This window comes from Brachionichthys hirsutus, chromosome 15 (genome assembly GCF_040956055.1).
Source record: "Brachionichthys hirsutus isolate HB-005 chromosome 15, CSIRO-AGI_Bhir_v1, whole genome shotgun sequence".
Taxonomy (NCBI): Eukaryota; Metazoa; Chordata; class Actinopteri; order Lophiiformes; family Brachionichthyidae; genus Brachionichthys; species Brachionichthys hirsutus.
In genome coordinates this window covers 13,004,074-13,020,816 of record NC_090911.1, presented here as the reverse complement: position 1 = coordinate 13,020,816, position 16,743 = coordinate 13,004,074, and the positions used below count along the sequence as shown (strand labels likewise).

Below are 16,743 nucleotides of genomic sequence, written 5' to 3'. Positions count from 1 at the left end.
TACCAGTAGATGACAATACATTAGTATAGTATAATATAGTGATCATAAATACAATTGTTCATACATGGATACAGGCAGTGATTCCATTATTAGTCCTTGTACTTCAGTAGGATGTATTTTACTGAGTTAATGATAATATGATGTAGGACTACAAATATTCAGTAAAAATAAATGTAATGGCTGAGTGACAAAAGTAAAACAGCAACTATAACGATTAAAGGTTAAAAATCCCAAACAGCGATTAGGGATACGACTACAAAGCCAGGACTGTGTACTTTTGATCCCAGGGTGAGAATATCTGATTTCTGGTGTATTTAAATATCTGAGAACAAACTTAAGAATTCGGCACTTCAGTGTTGAACGAAGAAAGGCAACTTTAAGGATTCAAACGAGTCGCGTGTTTAAGATGCGCAAGAAAAGTAGTCAAGTCGTTTTTCCTTCTGTTTCATGATGTGTTCTCCTCCGTGATGTCACTACTACTGATCTGAGTAAGGCATTAGCATGACGCTACGGTAACAAATATTTAAAGCACCTCGGTTTTTTCTCCGGACAAAACAGATTTTTGAGTATTTTAGCACTTTTCTTGTTTAAAGTCTGCGAGTATAAGTTTTACTACGAAACACTGAACCACACAATAATGAGTTGAGTTTTGGTCCATGCTGCAAAGAGGAGGTGAGAGGGAGGAGACGGGAGGAGACGGGAGGAAGGGACAGCGTCTCAGTGCAGGATCTCCATGAGGAGGCGTTTGAAGTCTCCGCCACAGTCGGCGTCCAGAGCGTCTTTCAGAGTGACGTCATATTTCTCCAGGTACATGTCCTTCACCGTCTCCAGGTCGATCTGAAGGGACCAGCAGGAGACTGGATGAAGATGGACACACCTACAGAATCTGGATCGATTCCTGACTGCAGCTCAGGTTCTTAAGTTACAAAGGTAGCCCCGCCCCCTCTTAGCAAAGGAGATACAGGATTTGTGGGTCAGTTTTACGTTTACATTTGTAATACAGCTAACAGCCTGCAGGCCGACAGACTTGCCTCAGAGCGGCCTACGATGATGCGGATGAGCGTGTCTTCATCGGTGCCCGCCCCCTTCATGGCGGCATTAAGGCGTCGGGCGAAATACAGCTGCGGGTTCTTTGCACACCTGACTGTGAGACACAGGCGCAGCAGGTGTGACTACAGGAGCTCACGTGTGTGTCGAGCGATGGAGGGACACCCACCCAGCGTCACGTAGCAGTCCTTCAGCGTTCCCGCCGCCTCAGAGTCGATGGTGTCCAGAATGTCGTCTCCGGAAAGCTGCAGGAGGAGAAGCTCACATCAGAACCTACGGAGGCCGCGGGCGGACGCGTTGGACCGGCGGGTTCCTCACCGACTCGTAGGCCTTGAAGGTGGCCTGGAGCTGCAGGTAGTTCCTGTGGGTCAGGATGTGGGTGAAGGTCGACTCGTCTGTACCAAACCGGCCTTCTCCCGCCTGAAGGCAACAGAACAGGGATCAGGATGCCGTTCCGGAGGAAACAACATTTACGTGTTTGTTTCAGAGACGAGGATAAAGGCTGTTAGCAGCCGGAAACAAAGGACAAACAAAAACACGTTCCTCATCACGAGTTCAGAGACCGCACCTCAAACAAAGACGTGGCGTCCATTTCAGCCAAGCCTTCGTCCACCTCATAGCCGTCCTCTCTGCTCGCCTGCAGGGAACGACAGATGAAGAAGAGTTAAGGAGGCTAGAAGAGGAGGAGAGGACAGGAGGAGGTTTAGAGAGTGTAGGAAAGATCAAAGAAATGTAGCACTGTGGCATTCAGGTTGGACACGAAGGGTTCTCTGGACGTCCGGCACCGGAGGACATGAGTCACAACGCCGGAGGACATGAGGCACAACGCCGGAGGACATGAGTCACAACGTCCTTTCTTTGTGTTGAAGGAAAGGCGAGGGGCAGCAGCGCTGGAAGACTTGCTGGACGCCCAGGGATGCTGGACACTTGGTCAGTGGACAGATCCCAGCTTGGGGGACAGTCCTGCCAGTCACGGCCGGATCCGGAGTCCAGACCTCCATCTAAAGCCGAAAGGTGTTTCTTTCTTACCTGCAGCAGGGAAATCAGCAGGTTCCTCACATCTCCGCTGGTGTCGTCCTCAATGTCCACCTCCAAGTCTTGCTCATGCACTGTGAGACAAAGACAACAGAAGCTCCACCGGCGCCATGGCAACAGAACTCACCACAGTTTCACGAGTAAACTCACCCTGGGCATAAGCCTCCTTGTAGCTCAAGATGTCCTATCAGGAGACAAAAAGACAAGGTGTTGACACTCCGTCTCCAGGTGTCTCCCAGGGACAAACTGTGGACTCGGCAGCTTTAAATCATTTCATAACATCATCATCTGTTACTGTGGAAACACTAAAGGGAGCAACAGAGTCATCACATTGGGCCCGCCTTAGACTCAACAGGCTGCATCCTGATTGGTTGCATCGACAGACCTCATTGCTGGCAGTGCACAGGATCTCCACCAGGACCGCCTCGTCCGTCCCCGCCCCCTTCATGGACTTCCTCAGCTCCTTGGCAAAGTAGATGCGAGGAGGGTCCAGCATGGCGATGATGGCGTTCTCGAAGCTGCCGGTCAGCTCCTTCTTCAGGACCTCCTCTAACTCCTGGAGGACAGAGGACGTCCTCAGAGGTGTGTGTGTGTGTGCGTGTGTGTGTGTGTGTGTGTGCGGAGGGACGGCCGGCGGCGACTCACGTCATCGTACTTTTCGAAGTAGGCCTGTTTGACCTCCACGCGCTGAGCTGCAGAGCGATTGGCCAGGATCTGAATGATGGCCTCTTCATCTGTGCCTGGAGGAAGCAGCAGCACAGTGACATCATCGCCCTGCAGCCGGAGGCGGGGCGTCCTGACCCGGGACACTAACGGGCTGAACCCGAGCTGCACTGCGTAGCGGTACTACGTACATCTGGTCCTGGGTTTGGTCCGGCGAGCTTTCACACCGATACGAACTGAACCAGGGTTCCCTTGCAAGTGAACCGAGACCCACGTTTTCAGGTGGACCAGAGTTCGCTTGTTTGATCTGCGCCAGAGTTCGGATGAGCTTTCACACCTGCCCAATCGAAGCGGCCCATCTGAGGAAACGAACTCTGGTCCCTTTAAAGCGGACCAAACAGCCTAGTGTGAAAGCGGCTTGAGGCTGTTGTGGTTCTGGAAACCATTGATTGGTTTATGTAATGCCTGCCTCTGATTGGCTGCGCCCGTTTCATTCGGATGTGGGTGTGGAACATGTGACATGGTGCTTATCACAGGTCAGCACGATAATACGAGAGAACCTAGAACCCATAGAACCCACCAGCAGCCACAAAGCCCCTCTTCAGAACTCACCCAGACCTTTACAGGCTGCCCGGATGGCCTTGATGTCCGCTGTGGAGTCAAAGTCCTCATCGGGGACGATGGTGGGCTGGAGAAGCAAAGGCAGGAGATCAAATCACCTCCACCCCCCCAAAGGCAGAAGATCAAATCACCTCTACCCCCCCAAAGGCAGGAGATCAAATCACCTCCACCCCCCCAAAGGCAGGAGATCAAATCACCTCCACCCCCCCAAAGGCAGGAGATCAAATCACCTCCACCCCCCCAAAGGCAGGAGATCAAATCATCTCCACCCCCCCAAAGGCAGGAGATCAAATCACCTCCACCCCCCCAAAGGCAGAAGATCAAATCACCTCCACCCCCCCAAAGGCAGGAGATCAAATCATCTCCACCCCCCCAAAGGCAGGAGATCAAATCACCTCCACCCCCCAAAGGCAGAAGATCAAATCACCTCCACCCCCCCCAAAGGCAGGAGAACAAATCACCTCCACCCCCCCAAAGGCAGGAGATCAAATCACCTCCACCCCCCAAAGGCAGAAGATCAAATCATCTCCACCCCCCCAAAGGCAGGAGATCAAATCATCTCCACCCCCCCAAAGGCAGAAGATCAAATCATCTCCACCCCCCCAAAGGCAGAAGATCAAATCACCTCCACCCCCCCAAAGGCAGAAGCACGAATCATCTCCACCCCCCCAAAGGCAGGAGATCAAATCACCTCCACCCCCCCAAAGGCAGAAGATCAAATCACCTCCACCCCCCCAAAGGCAGGAGAACAAATCATCTCCACCCCCCCCAAAGGCAGGAGAACAAATCATCTCCACCCCCCCAAAGGCAGAAGATCAAATCATCTCCACCCCCCCAAAGGCAGAAGATCAAATCACCTCCACCCCCCCAAAGGCAGGAGATCAAATCATCTCCACCCCCCCCAAAGGCAGAAGATCAAATCACCTCCACCCCCCCAAAGGCAGGAGATCAAATCATCTCCACCCCCCCCAAAGGCAGGAGATCAAATCATCTCCACCCCCCCAAAGGCAGGAGATCAAATCATCTCCACCCCCCCAAAGGCAGGAGATCAAATCATCTCCACCCCCCCAAAGGCAGGAGAACAAATCATCTCCACCCCCCCCAAAGGCAGAAGATCAAATCACCTCCACCCCCCCAAAGGCAGGAGATCAAATCATCTCCACCCCCCCAAAGGCAGGAGATCAAATCATCTCCACCCCCCCAAAGGCAGGAGATCAAATCATCTCCACCCCCCCAAAGGCAGGAGAACAAATCACCTCCACCCCCCCAAAGGCAGAAGATCAAATCATCTCCACCCCCCCAAAGGCAGAAGATCAAATCATCTCCACCCCCCCAAAGGCAGGAGATCAAATCATCTCCGAATGCAGCGAAAGCCATCTTTCATTTGGGTTCACTTTCACCGACTCGGCACCGACTCGGCACCGACTCCGCTGGGCTTGGGGCGTGTCTTTCTACCATTACTGCCAGGATATGCGTTTTGTGTTCATCCAAACAGCCCCAGGTTTCCCACTGAGTATAAATACATGATACGGTATTATTAACGACATGTATTATAATAAAGGTCATCTAACATGTACCGGGTCGTTCGGGTCGGTGGTCTAGAGGGACCCGATCCGAGACAGACCTCGCTGATGAAGCTCAGAAAGGATCAGATGATGAAGATATTTATTACATAGAATGTTACAGTACAAGTACAAGTGCGTTTGATTTGCGTCCCAGCGTGTCCCGCAGGAAAAGGGTGCAGCCCGGTGCGTTTGCTGAGTCACGGGGGCGGGGCGTTCTCCTCCCCCACCCTCGTTTTAAAACAATGCGGCCTTATTGATCAGTCCCCCCCCCCCCGGCGCGGCGCAGGACGCACCCCTTCATCCAACTTGACTGCGCAACTTCTCTGTCTGCTCTGGTTGGTCGCAGGTTGGTTGCAGCCACCGGTTGGTTTAACCCGAGCTAATCCAACCGTAGACGCAGGAGACGCGCCAGAAAAATAAACCGCATTGGAATAAAGTACGCAAAAATAATGACGCGCAGAAATACGCGCGTTCCCGCGCAGCACCCGTTAAAGCGTCTCACCTGAACGTTACCCATGATGCCTGGCGGCTCGGTGGATTGAGCAGGTGAGGATGAAGTTGAAGCTGATGAAGCTGCTCCGAGCTCCGGTGTGATGAGTCCGGTCTGCCGGTCCTGCAGCGACGCTCCCTGTCCGGTGCTGCAGCGCTGACGTCACTGCCGCCTGTGACGCGCCCTGGCGGAGCGCCAGTAACTAGTACCAGATCATCAGTAACTAGTTGTTAGACGAGTAGGCACTGGCTCCGGATGTCAGGAGACGATGATGGATGTAACGAAGTACATCTACTCAACTACTTTACACCGTTCACGTGACCTCCTTTAGATTAAGAACGGAAGATACACACTGCAGATACACACTCCAGATACACACTGCAGATACACACTCCAGATACACACTGCAGATACACACTCCAGATACACACTCCAGATACACACTAGATACACACTGCAGATACACACTGCAGATACACACTGCAGATACACACTCCAGATACACACTAGATACACACTGCAGATACACACTGCAGATACACACTCCAGATACACACTAGATACACACTGCAGATACACACTGCAGATACACACTCCAGATACACACTAGATACACACTGCAGATACACACTGCAGATACACACTGCAGATACACACTCCAGATACACACTAGATACACACTGCAGATACACACTGCAGATACACACTCCAGATACACACTAGATACACACTGCAGATACACACTAGATACACACTGCAGATACACACTAGATACACACTCCAGATACACACTCCAGATACACACTAGATACACACTCCAGATACACACTAGATACACACTGCAGATACACACTGCAGATACACACTAGATACACACTCCAGATACACACTAGATACACACTGCAGATACACACTGCAGATACACACTAGATACACACTCCAGATACACACTAGATACACACTGCAGATACACACTGCAGATACACACTAGATACACACTGCAGATACACACTGCAGATACACACTCCAGATACACACTAGATACACACTGCAGATACACACTGCAGATACACACTAGATACACACTCCAGATACACACTAGATACACACTGCAGATACACACTGCAGATACACACTAGATACACACTCCAGATACACACTGCAGATACACACTCCAGATACACACTCCAGATACACACTCCAGATACACACTAGATACACACTGCAGATACACACTGCAGATACACACTCCAGATACACACTCCAGATACACACTAGATACACACTGCAGATACACACAAGATACACACTGCAGATACACACTAGATACACACTCCAGATACACACTAGATACACACTGCAGATACACACTGCAGATACACACTCCAGATACACACTAGATACACACTGCAGATACACACTAGATACACACTGCAGATACACACTCCAGATACACACTAGATACACACTGCAGATACACACTGCAGATACACACTCCAGATACACACTAGATACACACTGCAGATACACACTGCAGATACACACTCCAGATACACACTCTAGATACACACTTCAGATACACACTAGATGTATGGACACCTGTACACACGATAGTGTGTATCTGAAGTGTGTATCTAGTGTGTATCTACTAGTGGATACACACTAGATACACACTCCAGATACACACTTCAAGTATCGATGAATGTTTAAATGTCACACTATTTGCATTTACTAGTTTAATTCGGTACAGCTGTTTCCATTTCCAGATATTTTACTCCAGCTAAAGTAACAAAATCACCCTTTATACAAATACTTTAAAGTAAAATAAAGGGTATTAAATACAGTAATTATCGTGAAGGAATAAAAATCAGCAAAATATACAAAATAGTCTGAAGAGCAGAAAAATAATACTTTTTATCCAGGAGTTACTTTATTGTTGCTGCTTATATTATTATTGGTTAGTTTCTCATTGACGACTGAAAATCATTAAGTCAAGAATATTGCAGTATAAATCAGTAAGGTGACGTCACGGAATCACCTGAACTCACCAAGAGGTGGCAGTGTTGCGCAGACCGCTAGAACATCAGACACCTGTGAAGGTAAATTGTCCAGGAAATTAGTGTCTGAATTTACTCGATTACAAATCCATCAGAAAAATATCAGGTGTTTGAATATTCAAAGACACGAAACAATTATTGGTTTAAAAATCTTCACCACATTTATGATGACAACATTTTAATACTTTGAAACGCATCTTTTTAAAATGTGCTCGTGTTTTCAGCGCTGATAGGAAACAGATTTATGTTCAGGTGAGAAACGCTTCCATCACCACGCTACTGTTTGATGACATCACAGCACAGGTGTGCTTTGATGTCAGGCAGAATGATCAGTGGAAGCAGGGTGAGCTTTCATCCAAAGATTTAATGCAGAGCTGAGAACAGGTGTCCATGCAACAACATGAATGTCTCCCGTGTGGACGTCCTGGACGGACGCGTAGGACAGGTAGATCCCAGAGGTCCTGGAGGGAGGCGTGTCTTCATCAGGCTGGTTTCTAGAAAGAACGGCGTTCTAAAGAAATGCTTGATAAACAACTCAATCTGACATCTTTGTTTTCAGGTGTAAGAAGCTGGAAGTTCCTAAAACACGAGACGACCTGAGAAGGAGACGCGCTCCGTGCCCGTTAGCGCATCGCTAGCCAAACGGCTAACGCGTCTGTGGCTGGTGGTGACCGCTCCGTGCCCGTTAGCGCATCGCTAGCCAAACGGCTAACGCGTCTGTGGCTGGTGGAGACCGCTCAGTGCCCGTTAGCGCATCGCTAGCCAAACGGCTAACGCGTCTGTGGCTGGTGGAGACCGCTCAGTGCCCGTTAGCGCATCGCTAGCCAAACGGCTAACGCGTCTGTGGCTGGTGGAGACCGCTCAGTGCCCGTTAGCGCATCGCTAGCCAAACGGCTAACGCGTCTGTGGCTGGTGGAGACCGCTCAGTGCCGGATTGAGCAATCAAAACGTGCACAGATTTGAATACGTGCAGTGAGTCAGACGTGGCCCGCCTCATCGGGCGGGGCTTGCTCTTTGAAGTCTGGAGTAAACAGTCCATAAACATCAGCAGAAGGGCCTCCAGAACATTTCAGTCGGACCACACACCACAGCGGTCGTATCTCAGCACACCAATAATCGTTTAGCGATCGGAAGCTCGATCGGTTTTCATGCAGTAAATCAAAGGAATACTGAGAACCTTCACAGGATACTTCAGTGATCAAACAGATCAATCACACGTCCCAGCCAATCGGAGCCCATGAACACTTTAGTCCTTCCTGGTCTCATCAGTCAGGGAGGGGGGGCGTTTGGTCCATCCTCACCTGGATGGACCGGCTGTGATGGAGGACAAAGTGAGACACGTAGAAGTGAGACGAGTGCAGAATCAGAACCCGATAAAGTGACCTGGTTGCATTCAGTGCGTGGAAGACGGAGACGTCTGGATCCTCTGGTCGTGCTTCGTCTACCTTCAACACCTGCACCCGCTGCCCGGTTCTGGAAAGTCCCAGGGACAAACGTCGGCCGTGACCACAGGTGTGTGACGAGGACTCAAACGGCTCTCCTTCTCCTTCTCCGTCTCCGTCTCCTTCTCCTTCTCCTTCTTCTCCTTCTCCTTCTCCTTCTCCTTCTCCGTCTCCGTCTCCTTCTCCTTCTCCTTCTCCTCCTTCTCCTTCTCCTTCTCCTTCTCCGGGGCGTCTCTAGTCTGAACCATGCTGCCGTCAGACGGATCCGTCTCCCTGGACAACGCCGCCCTTCTGCTCTCCACTAAGTCCCGGTCTCTGGTGGAGCTCCTCCGGCGCTCTGACACCGGGCCGCTGCAGTCCGACGACTGGCTAACGCGTCTCCTCTCAGATGACGACTTACTGCAGGAGCCCCGCCTCTCCCTGCTCTTCTCCCTCCCTTTGTGGTTGGCTGAGCCGGAGCCTTTCCGTTTCCTCTTATTGGCAGCCGGAATGTTGCTGGTCTTCTGTTGCTCGGGCGACGGTGGGCCGGTGTAGTCCCATGGGCAGATCTCCACCATCAGTGACGGGGGCTGCAGAAGGCTCCCTGTGGATCTGGAGTGGTCCGAGTGGAGACCCTTGGGTTTGCCATCAGTGGGTGTGACGCTTTTCTTGCGCCTGGGCCTGTCTGGGGAGATGGAACCAGAATCCTGTCCCAGCATGGGCTGCTCTTCAAACTCCCAGGGACAGACGTCTGGTCTAAGAGGAAGCGGCGACCTGGGTGCTCGAGGTCTCCGTGCTTCCCTGGCGTCCTCCCTTTCTCCCGCTTTGTCTTTGGAGCGACGTCGGTTGGACGGAGACTGTCCTGCTTTCTGCTTCTGGTGGGACCGGCTGCCTCGCCGACCGGCGCTGGTCTCCCCCGGAGCTATGGACACGTGCTTCTGGGTCTTTGCTTCGGAGGGAGTTTGTGGTTCTTCCAACTCCCAGGGACAAACCTCAGACAGATCATAGAGGTTCCTCCCGGCCTCTGAGCAAATGGACGGTTGACTTCCACTCACCTTTTAAAAACACGCAAGGCACATTTGGGACCGGTCAGTCGTCACAGATTAATTTGGAGTTGCTATGGCAATGACAGAAGTACCTGCTGCTTCATGATGCCCATCTTCATCGGCGTCTTGGAGTACTCCACCGACTGGCTGACGATCATCTTGGAGACATGTTCTGGTGTCTCATCCACCTCCGACAGCATCCTCTCCTGTCCCTTCAGACCTTTCTTACTCGTGTCCTCCACACTTTGCGTCTTGTTGGCCAGACCCGGCAGCTTCTCCTTGGCACTGGCAATGACACTCAGAGACTTCTGTATGATGGACGTTCGCAGGTGGACGGGCTTCTTCTCAGGTGTCAAGTTGTGAGCGCTGGCTGATTTCCAGAAGAGCGGAACCGACTCAGTGGACTCAGCCGGTTCCAGTCTCCCAGGGGTCACGGCTGGATCCAGCCCTTTCTTAGTACGTTTCAGGGAACCCAGACGAGATCCTTCCCCGCTGCTCCCGACACCCCCAACGGGAGTCATCTTGTCTCCTCCAGTCAAGCCCGCCCGGCTTCCAGTTTCCTCATCCGGGCCACCGACATGGTCGAAGCTGAGGGACTTCTTCAAGCCCATGACCTTATTCTTCGGAGAGTCATCGCGAGGTTTTCCTGAGGAAAGTAGGAACGTTCTTACTGATAATTAAACATGTCCGTCTGCTTTCATGCAGACTAAAATCTCTCCCCCGCCGTTGGACAGATCACCATAAAGTCTTGGCTCCCCTCGTCTGTACTCGTCTTACTGCTGCTAATACACGTCTGGGTATCCACTCCTGATGCTGCCGTTTTTGGGATGTGTTCTGTATGTAACCGGTTCATTAATAAGTGCAGCGCTTCTTCATTGTCCTGACCAGGTGGGACCAGGTGGGACCAGGTGAGACCAGGAGAGACCTTACCATGGTGAATGGGTTCCACCGGGGTTCTCCTCAGGGTGCTGCCGTGTTCGCTGCCGTCCTCTCGACTGCCCTGGCGGTGGATGTGCATGGTCTCTGGAATCTCCGTGATCCTCTTCATCAGGGAGCGGCCCAGGCCTTTCTTGGAGGTGCGCTTCTTTTGAAGGTGGGGGTTGTTGGCCAGCATCTTCTTCCTTTTGTAGATCTCCAACTGGGCGTAGAGCTTCTTCAGCTCCTCCTGAGACAGGAGGCAGATTTCCTAGCAGGTTTACACTGGAATAGCATCTTACTGGTGTAGTTATAGGCAGTCATGGGTAGTTACAGGTAGTTACGGGCAGTCATGGGTAGTTACGGGTAGTTACGGGCAGTCATGGGTAGTTACGGGCAGTCATGGATAGTTACGGGTAGTTACGGGCAGTCATGGGTAGTTACGGGTAGTTACGGGCAGTCATGGGTAGTTACGGGTAGTTACGGGTAGTTACGGGCAGTCATGGGTAGTTACGGGTAGTTACGGGTAGTTACGGGCAGTCATGGGTAGTTACGGGCAGTCATGGGTAGTTACGGGCAGTCATGGGTAGTTACGGGTAGTTACGGGCAGTCATGGGTAGTTACGGGCAGTCATGGGTAGTTACGGGTAGTTACGGGTAGTTACGGGCAGTCATGGGTAGTTACGGGTAGTTACGGGTAGTTACGGGCAGTCATGGGTAGTTACGGGTAGTTACGGGTAGTTACGGGCAGTCATGGGTAGTTACGGGTAGTTAAGGGGAATTACGGGCAGTCATGGGTAGTTACGGGCAGTCATGGGTAGTTACGGGCGGTGGCAAGCATTCCTCTTATCCTAATCTCTTTGTATATCCACTATGCAAAGACAATAAAGGCTTTCTATTCTATTCTATTCTATTCTATTCTATTCTATTCTATTCTATTCTATTCTATTCTATTCTATTCTACCCTAACCCTGTCTCGGACAGGATCCTAACGGTGCATTCAGGTTGCACAAGTAAGGAAGATTTTCCCAGTTAGTGGTTTCAAATGGAATATTATCCAAGGTCAGACCTCTAACTCGTAAAGTGGGAGGAGCCACGTGCGCCCTGACCTCACAGTGCAGCGGAGAGAAGGTCCAGGTTTACCCGTATGTCCTCGGGGTCCAGGCTGTGCTCGCTCCACGCCGATGCGATGCTGCTGTTGAGGTAGGAGCCGGATCGCCCCATATCCAGCTCCTCCTCGTAGGCCTCGGGGGCCATGTCGTCCCTGGCCTGCGTCCCTTTGGACAGGAACTACGACAAAAGAAGAGCGAGGTTGCAACCAATCAGCCGGGAGCATCAGAGCGTGACAGGACGGATGAACCGACGGGGAGCTGCTCTTCTCAGGGTGTGCCAGAGGACCCGCTTCACTTCCTGTTCTAGATGAAGACAGACCAAACATGGATCCCGTTCTGTGTCGGGTCAGCATCCTCCCATCGTGCTTCTTTATCTTAGAGTTACTCAAATAACTTGATTGTGAGGCGCTCGACGAAGACGAAGGAGTCGCGCGCCTCACAAGAACCCGACGTCCACTGAAGTCCAGGAACTCGCAGCAATGTGTTCTGGACCGTGAAACTAAAACCGGGCTTGAAATCATTAGTTCAGATTTATGATGAAGTTAAAAATATCCAACGGGTCAGGTCCTCCACCTCGGAATCATTCGAGTCCTGCTCATCCGACCCGGCGTTTGATAAACGACACGTTTACGTTCGGAGCCCCCGTAGCGGATCCACCGGCGTAACCGTGAGAACGGTCTGGGACCGGCTACCAGTGAAGCGATACCTGACCAGGCGTTACCTTGGGAACCAGCAGCAGGCCCACAGTCACTGTCACCGTCAGGTGAGTGTGAGCAAAGAACAACATGAGCATCCAATCAGGGTGGAGCCCCGGCACCAGAGAGAACCTGCAGACAGAGACCACAGGAAGGGGCGGGTCATCAGAAGTCCCGAGGCTTCGGATCAGACGTTGGGAGAACGACCACGATGGACGTGATGTCCCTCCTCCTGGTCCTCGCCCACCTGATCACGTGGAAGATGGCTGAGATAAGGAGCTCGTTGTAAACAGCCCCCGCCATGTAGCGCGGCTCGTGGAAGGCGGAGGGCACGGTCCGGACGGCGTAGCAGAGGTACACGCCCCACAGCAGGAACAGGAACTCAGCTGGGAAGGAAGGAAGAGGAGGACGATGAAACGGCTCCGCCTCCAGACGAAGACTTCAGGAGACGGAAAACTTGAGACAAACCAAGTTCCTTCCGAATATTTCCTGCCACAGATCAGATGATCTACTTCCTGTTTATGGTCATGTGATGTTCCACCTGGAACCTGGTTAGGAAATGGCAGAATATTCAACGCCGAGTCCATTTTAGTTTTCATGTTGGACTTCCAGCAGAACCGGGCCACTTTTCAAAGTGCACTTGTTAAACTAAAGTTAATCACCAGCCTCCCCAGGAAGTCCAGGCCGGGCCGTAAGGTTCTAAAGCTCCTTATACTGAAGTGTACGGGGAACAGGCCGGGCCGTAAGGTTCTAAAGCTCCTTATACTGAAGTGTAGGGGGAACAGGCCGGGCCGTAAGGTTCTAAAGCTCCTTATACTGAAGTGTAGGGGGAACAGGCCGGGCCGTAAGGTTCTAAAGCTCCTTATACTGAAGTGTACGGGGAACAGGCCGGGCCGTAAGGTTCTAAAGCTCCTTATACTGAAGTGTAGGGGAACAGGCCGGGCCGTAAGGTTCTAAAGCTCCTTATACTGAAGTGTAGGGGGAACAGGCCGGGCCGTAAGGTTCTAAAGCTCCTTATACTGAAGTGTACGGGGAACAGGCCGGGCCGTAAGGTTCTAAAGCTCCTTATACTGAAGTGTAGGGGAACAGGCCGGGCCGTAAGGTTCTAAAGCTCCTTATACTGAAGTGTACGGGGAACAGGCCGGGCCGTAAGGTTCTAAAGCTCCTTATACTGAAGTGTACGGGGAACAGGCCGGGCCGTAAGGTTCTAAAGCTCCTTATACTGAAGTGTAGGGGAACAGGCCGGGCCGTAAGGTTCTAAAGCTCCTTATACTGAAGTGTACGGGGAACAGGCCGGGCCGTAAGGTTCTAAAGCTCCTTATACTGAAGTGTAGGGGAACAGGCCGGGCCGTAAGGTTCTAAAGCTCCTTATACTGAAGTGTACGGGGAACAGGCCGGGCCGTAAGGTTCTAAAGCTCCTTATACTGAAGTGTAGGGGGAACAGGCCGGGCCGTAAGGTTCTAAAGCTCCTTATACTGAAGTGTACGGGGAACAGGCCGGGCCGTAAGGTTCTAAAGCTCCTTATACTGAAGTGTACGGGGAACAGGCCGGGCCGTAAGGTTCTAAAGCTCCTTATACTGAAGTGTACGGGGAACAGGCCGGGCCGTAAGGTTCTAAAGCTCCTTATACTGAAGTGTAGGGGGAACAGGCCGGGCCGTAAGGTTCTAAAGCTCCTTATACTGAAGTGTACGGGGAACAGGCCGGGCCGTAAGGTTCTAAAGCTCCTACCCAAAGACATCATGTAGTCCCACCGGTCCAGCAGACACAAGCTGAACTGCAGCCCCCCCGATGTGAGTCCCGCCCCGATCAAGGCCCGGCTCAGCCCAGGGTTCTGGCACACGGCAGAGGTCCAGGCCACCAGGAACCACAGCACCACCAGAAGGAGCGTCGCCAGCAGCCGCAGGACGTGCCAGCTGGTCATGTAAGGCGTCCTCTGGGCCGTCCGGGACAGGAACACCTTCAGCACCCTGAGGGGGAGGGGACGGGAGGTGACATCACGGAGAGGAGGAGCTCCTGATGACGCGGGTTCTCTAATGGCTCATCTCATCCACCCACCTGGGGGGTCGGTCCGTACCTGTACAGCTTGAGGACCACGGCGCCGTACATGATGGCGAAGCCCAGGAGGCGGACCCACCTCAGGAGGATGCAGCGAAACACGCTGGGACGGAAGTACAGGATCATCACCTGGGGGGGGGGGGGGGCACAGCAGCGTTAGCCACACCCCCCACTGCAGGAGAGTGTCCAGAACAGAACCCGTCCTGGCTGGGGGGGCAGGGCGTGATGCCTCAGGTGTGTTTGCACCTGTTCGTGCTGAGATGGCAGGTTCTGCTTTACTACAGTCCCTGAACGCCTCACAGCTCACCTGACCAATGGGGGTGAAGCTCTAGTCGAGCCAGGAAGACCACGACGGCACGTTGCTCTTATTGATGCCCCCCCGCGTCACTGCCTGATCAACCATCATTTCATCAGCCACCGCCACCAGCGGTGGATCCCTCCCACTGCTTTCCACCGAACATCGACCCCACGGCTCTCTGCGAGGGCCCGGTGGCCCCCGGTGGTGCAGTGGGTAGCGCCGTCGCCTCGCAGCAAGAAGGACGCCGGTTCAAATCCGACATGAGTCTGTGCTTCCCGTGAATGCGTAAATCTATAGATTAGACCGATTAACCTTTAAAGGGTTAATCATCCCAGCTGGCTCCTGAGCCAACCTGCAGCAATAACCCCCCCACAAAGACAGGGTCAGAGGACACGTCACTGAGAACCCCCCCACAGGCGGACGGACACCTCGGGGGACGCAGAGGCGGGGCCTCGCGGTGCCGCCTCCATCAATTAATCAGCAGGTGTATTTTTAGAACAGGTTGTGCTAGAACTTGATGGAGCTTTAAAAGATGCATGCAGCTCCTCCGGGGGGGGGGGGGGGGGGGGACACAGGCATCCAGCCACCAGGCCTCCCTGCTCCCCACCTAGAGGAGGGATCCGGCTCCACTGCAGCCGCCCAAACGGGCCCACAAGAACCCGCCGTCCAGCTGGAGGTCCAGGTCTAGAGGGACCGCTGGCTTCAGTCGCTGCTGCAACACAATCTAAAGGGTCCAGAACCTGCTCCTGCTGCTCCTCCTCCTCCTGCTGCTCCTCCTCCTGGAGGTGATCAACACGTCATCATCTACGACGAGAGCCGCCTCCTTTCTCATGAAGTCGTGAATGAGAACTTACTGGGAAGTAGAGCAGCAGCGCCCCAAACAAGATGGCTTCCAGCAGGACCAGGCCGGACGTCCGGACGCCCTGTCAGCAGAGACACGGAGCACGGCGGGTTAAAGGTCAGCCGGTTCACTAACCCTAACCCCGGACCCAGCCGTGTCCCCTCACCTTGTTCCTCCTGAAGCGGTAGACCACCACCATGCAGACCAGGTCCAGAACCATGCAGAGACCCTGGACGGAGGCCACGGCGAGCCGCAAAGCCCCGTCCTCCTGGACCAGACACGGCGTGTCATCCCGGCAGTAGGGACAGCCGGCGCGGCACGGCAGGCACTTAGTGGACGCCTCAGAGACCTGGTCTCTGTCGAGACCCGGGTCCTGACCTGAGGACAGAGTGTTCAGTTTCCACTCAGACAACAACAAGCTGTTCATTTCAACCAACCAGAAGCCAGGGCTGAGCGCCCGGAACGGACTCGGCTGTCACGCGTAGGCTAATTATCAAAGGCTCGGTCATCGCTTTGGAGGAGGAGGAGGAGGAGGAAGAGGAGGACGAGGAGGAGGGAGAGGAGGACGAGGAGGAGGACGAGGAGGAGGAGGAGGACGCCACTCCGATCAGAACTGTTCTGATGTCACCATGTGGTTCATCACATCTGGGCCAACGTTACCACGGCGAGTTAGCTCTGACCCTGGTTCAGTCCAGCGGCGGCGCATGAGGAGGAGGAGGAGGAAGAGGAGGAGGAGGAGGAGGAGGAGGAGGAGGAGGAGTGCGTGGATCCACTGACACGCAGCGTGGGCGGCGCCAGGGAAAGCAGCTGTTTGATGTTGGAACCCTACCTGGGGTGAGCAGGTATGGTTCCAACATCAAACGCTTCACTTCCACTTTGTGAG

General features: G+C 53.0%; 2 protein-coding genes across 2 annotated transcripts; both read right to left on the bottom strand.

Annotated features, from left to right (window-relative positions):
• Positions 1-6: 6 nt before the first annotated feature.
• Positions 7-5,522, bottom strand: LOC137904520 (annexin A13-like). The gene is made up of 11 exons (XM_068748710.1): positions 5,434-5,522; positions 3,358-3,433; positions 2,728-2,822; positions 2,468-2,638; positions 2,233-2,266; positions 2,077-2,156; positions 1,616-1,684; positions 1,366-1,467; positions 1,217-1,292; positions 1,032-1,144; positions 7-837 (listed from the first exon to the last, which is right to left on the bottom strand). Exons 1-11 carry the CDS (start codon positions 5,446-5,448, stop codon positions 718-720), a joined length of 951 nt encoding a protein of 316 aa, XP_068604811.1. The 5' UTR covers positions 5,449-5,522; the 3' UTR covers positions 7-717.
• Positions 5,523-8,925: 3,403 nt separating this feature from the next.
• On the bottom strand, positions 8,926-16,287 carry LOC137905112 (metabotropic glycine receptor-like). The gene is made up of 10 exons (XM_068749342.1): positions 16,027-16,287; positions 15,874-15,942; positions 14,741-14,850; positions 14,395-14,633; positions 12,914-13,052; positions 12,693-12,798; positions 12,003-12,149; positions 10,876-11,110; positions 10,038-10,591; positions 8,926-9,954 (listed from the first exon to the last, which is right to left on the bottom strand). Exons 1-10 carry the CDS (start codon positions 16,285-16,287, stop codon positions 8,926-8,928), a joined length of 2,889 nt encoding a protein of 962 aa, XP_068605443.1.
• Positions 16,288-16,743: the final 456 nt, after the last annotated feature.

Coding starts and splice junctions, on each gene's coding strand:
- LOC137904520 (XM_068748710.1), bottom strand. Junction 2,267..2,467: donor TGTGCACTGCCAGCAATGAG/GTCTGTCGATGC, acceptor GTCTCCTGATAG/GACATCTTGAGCTACAAGGA. Junction 838..1,031: donor TCATCGTAGGCCGCTCTGAG/GCAAGTCTGTCG, acceptor TGGTCCCTTCAG/ATCGACCTGGAGACGGTGAA.
- LOC137905112 (XM_068749342.1), bottom strand. CDS start 16,287: ATGAACAGCTTGTTGTTGTCTGAGTGGAAACTGAACACTCTGTCCTCA. Junction 15,943..16,026: donor ACCGCTTCAGGAGGAACAAG/GTGAGGGGACAC, acceptor CTCTGCTGACAG/GGCGTCCGGACGTCCGGCCT. Junction 12,150..12,692: donor GCCTGCTGCTGGTTCCCAAG/GTAACGCCTGGT, acceptor CTTTTGTCGTAG/TTCCTGTCCAAAGGGACGCA.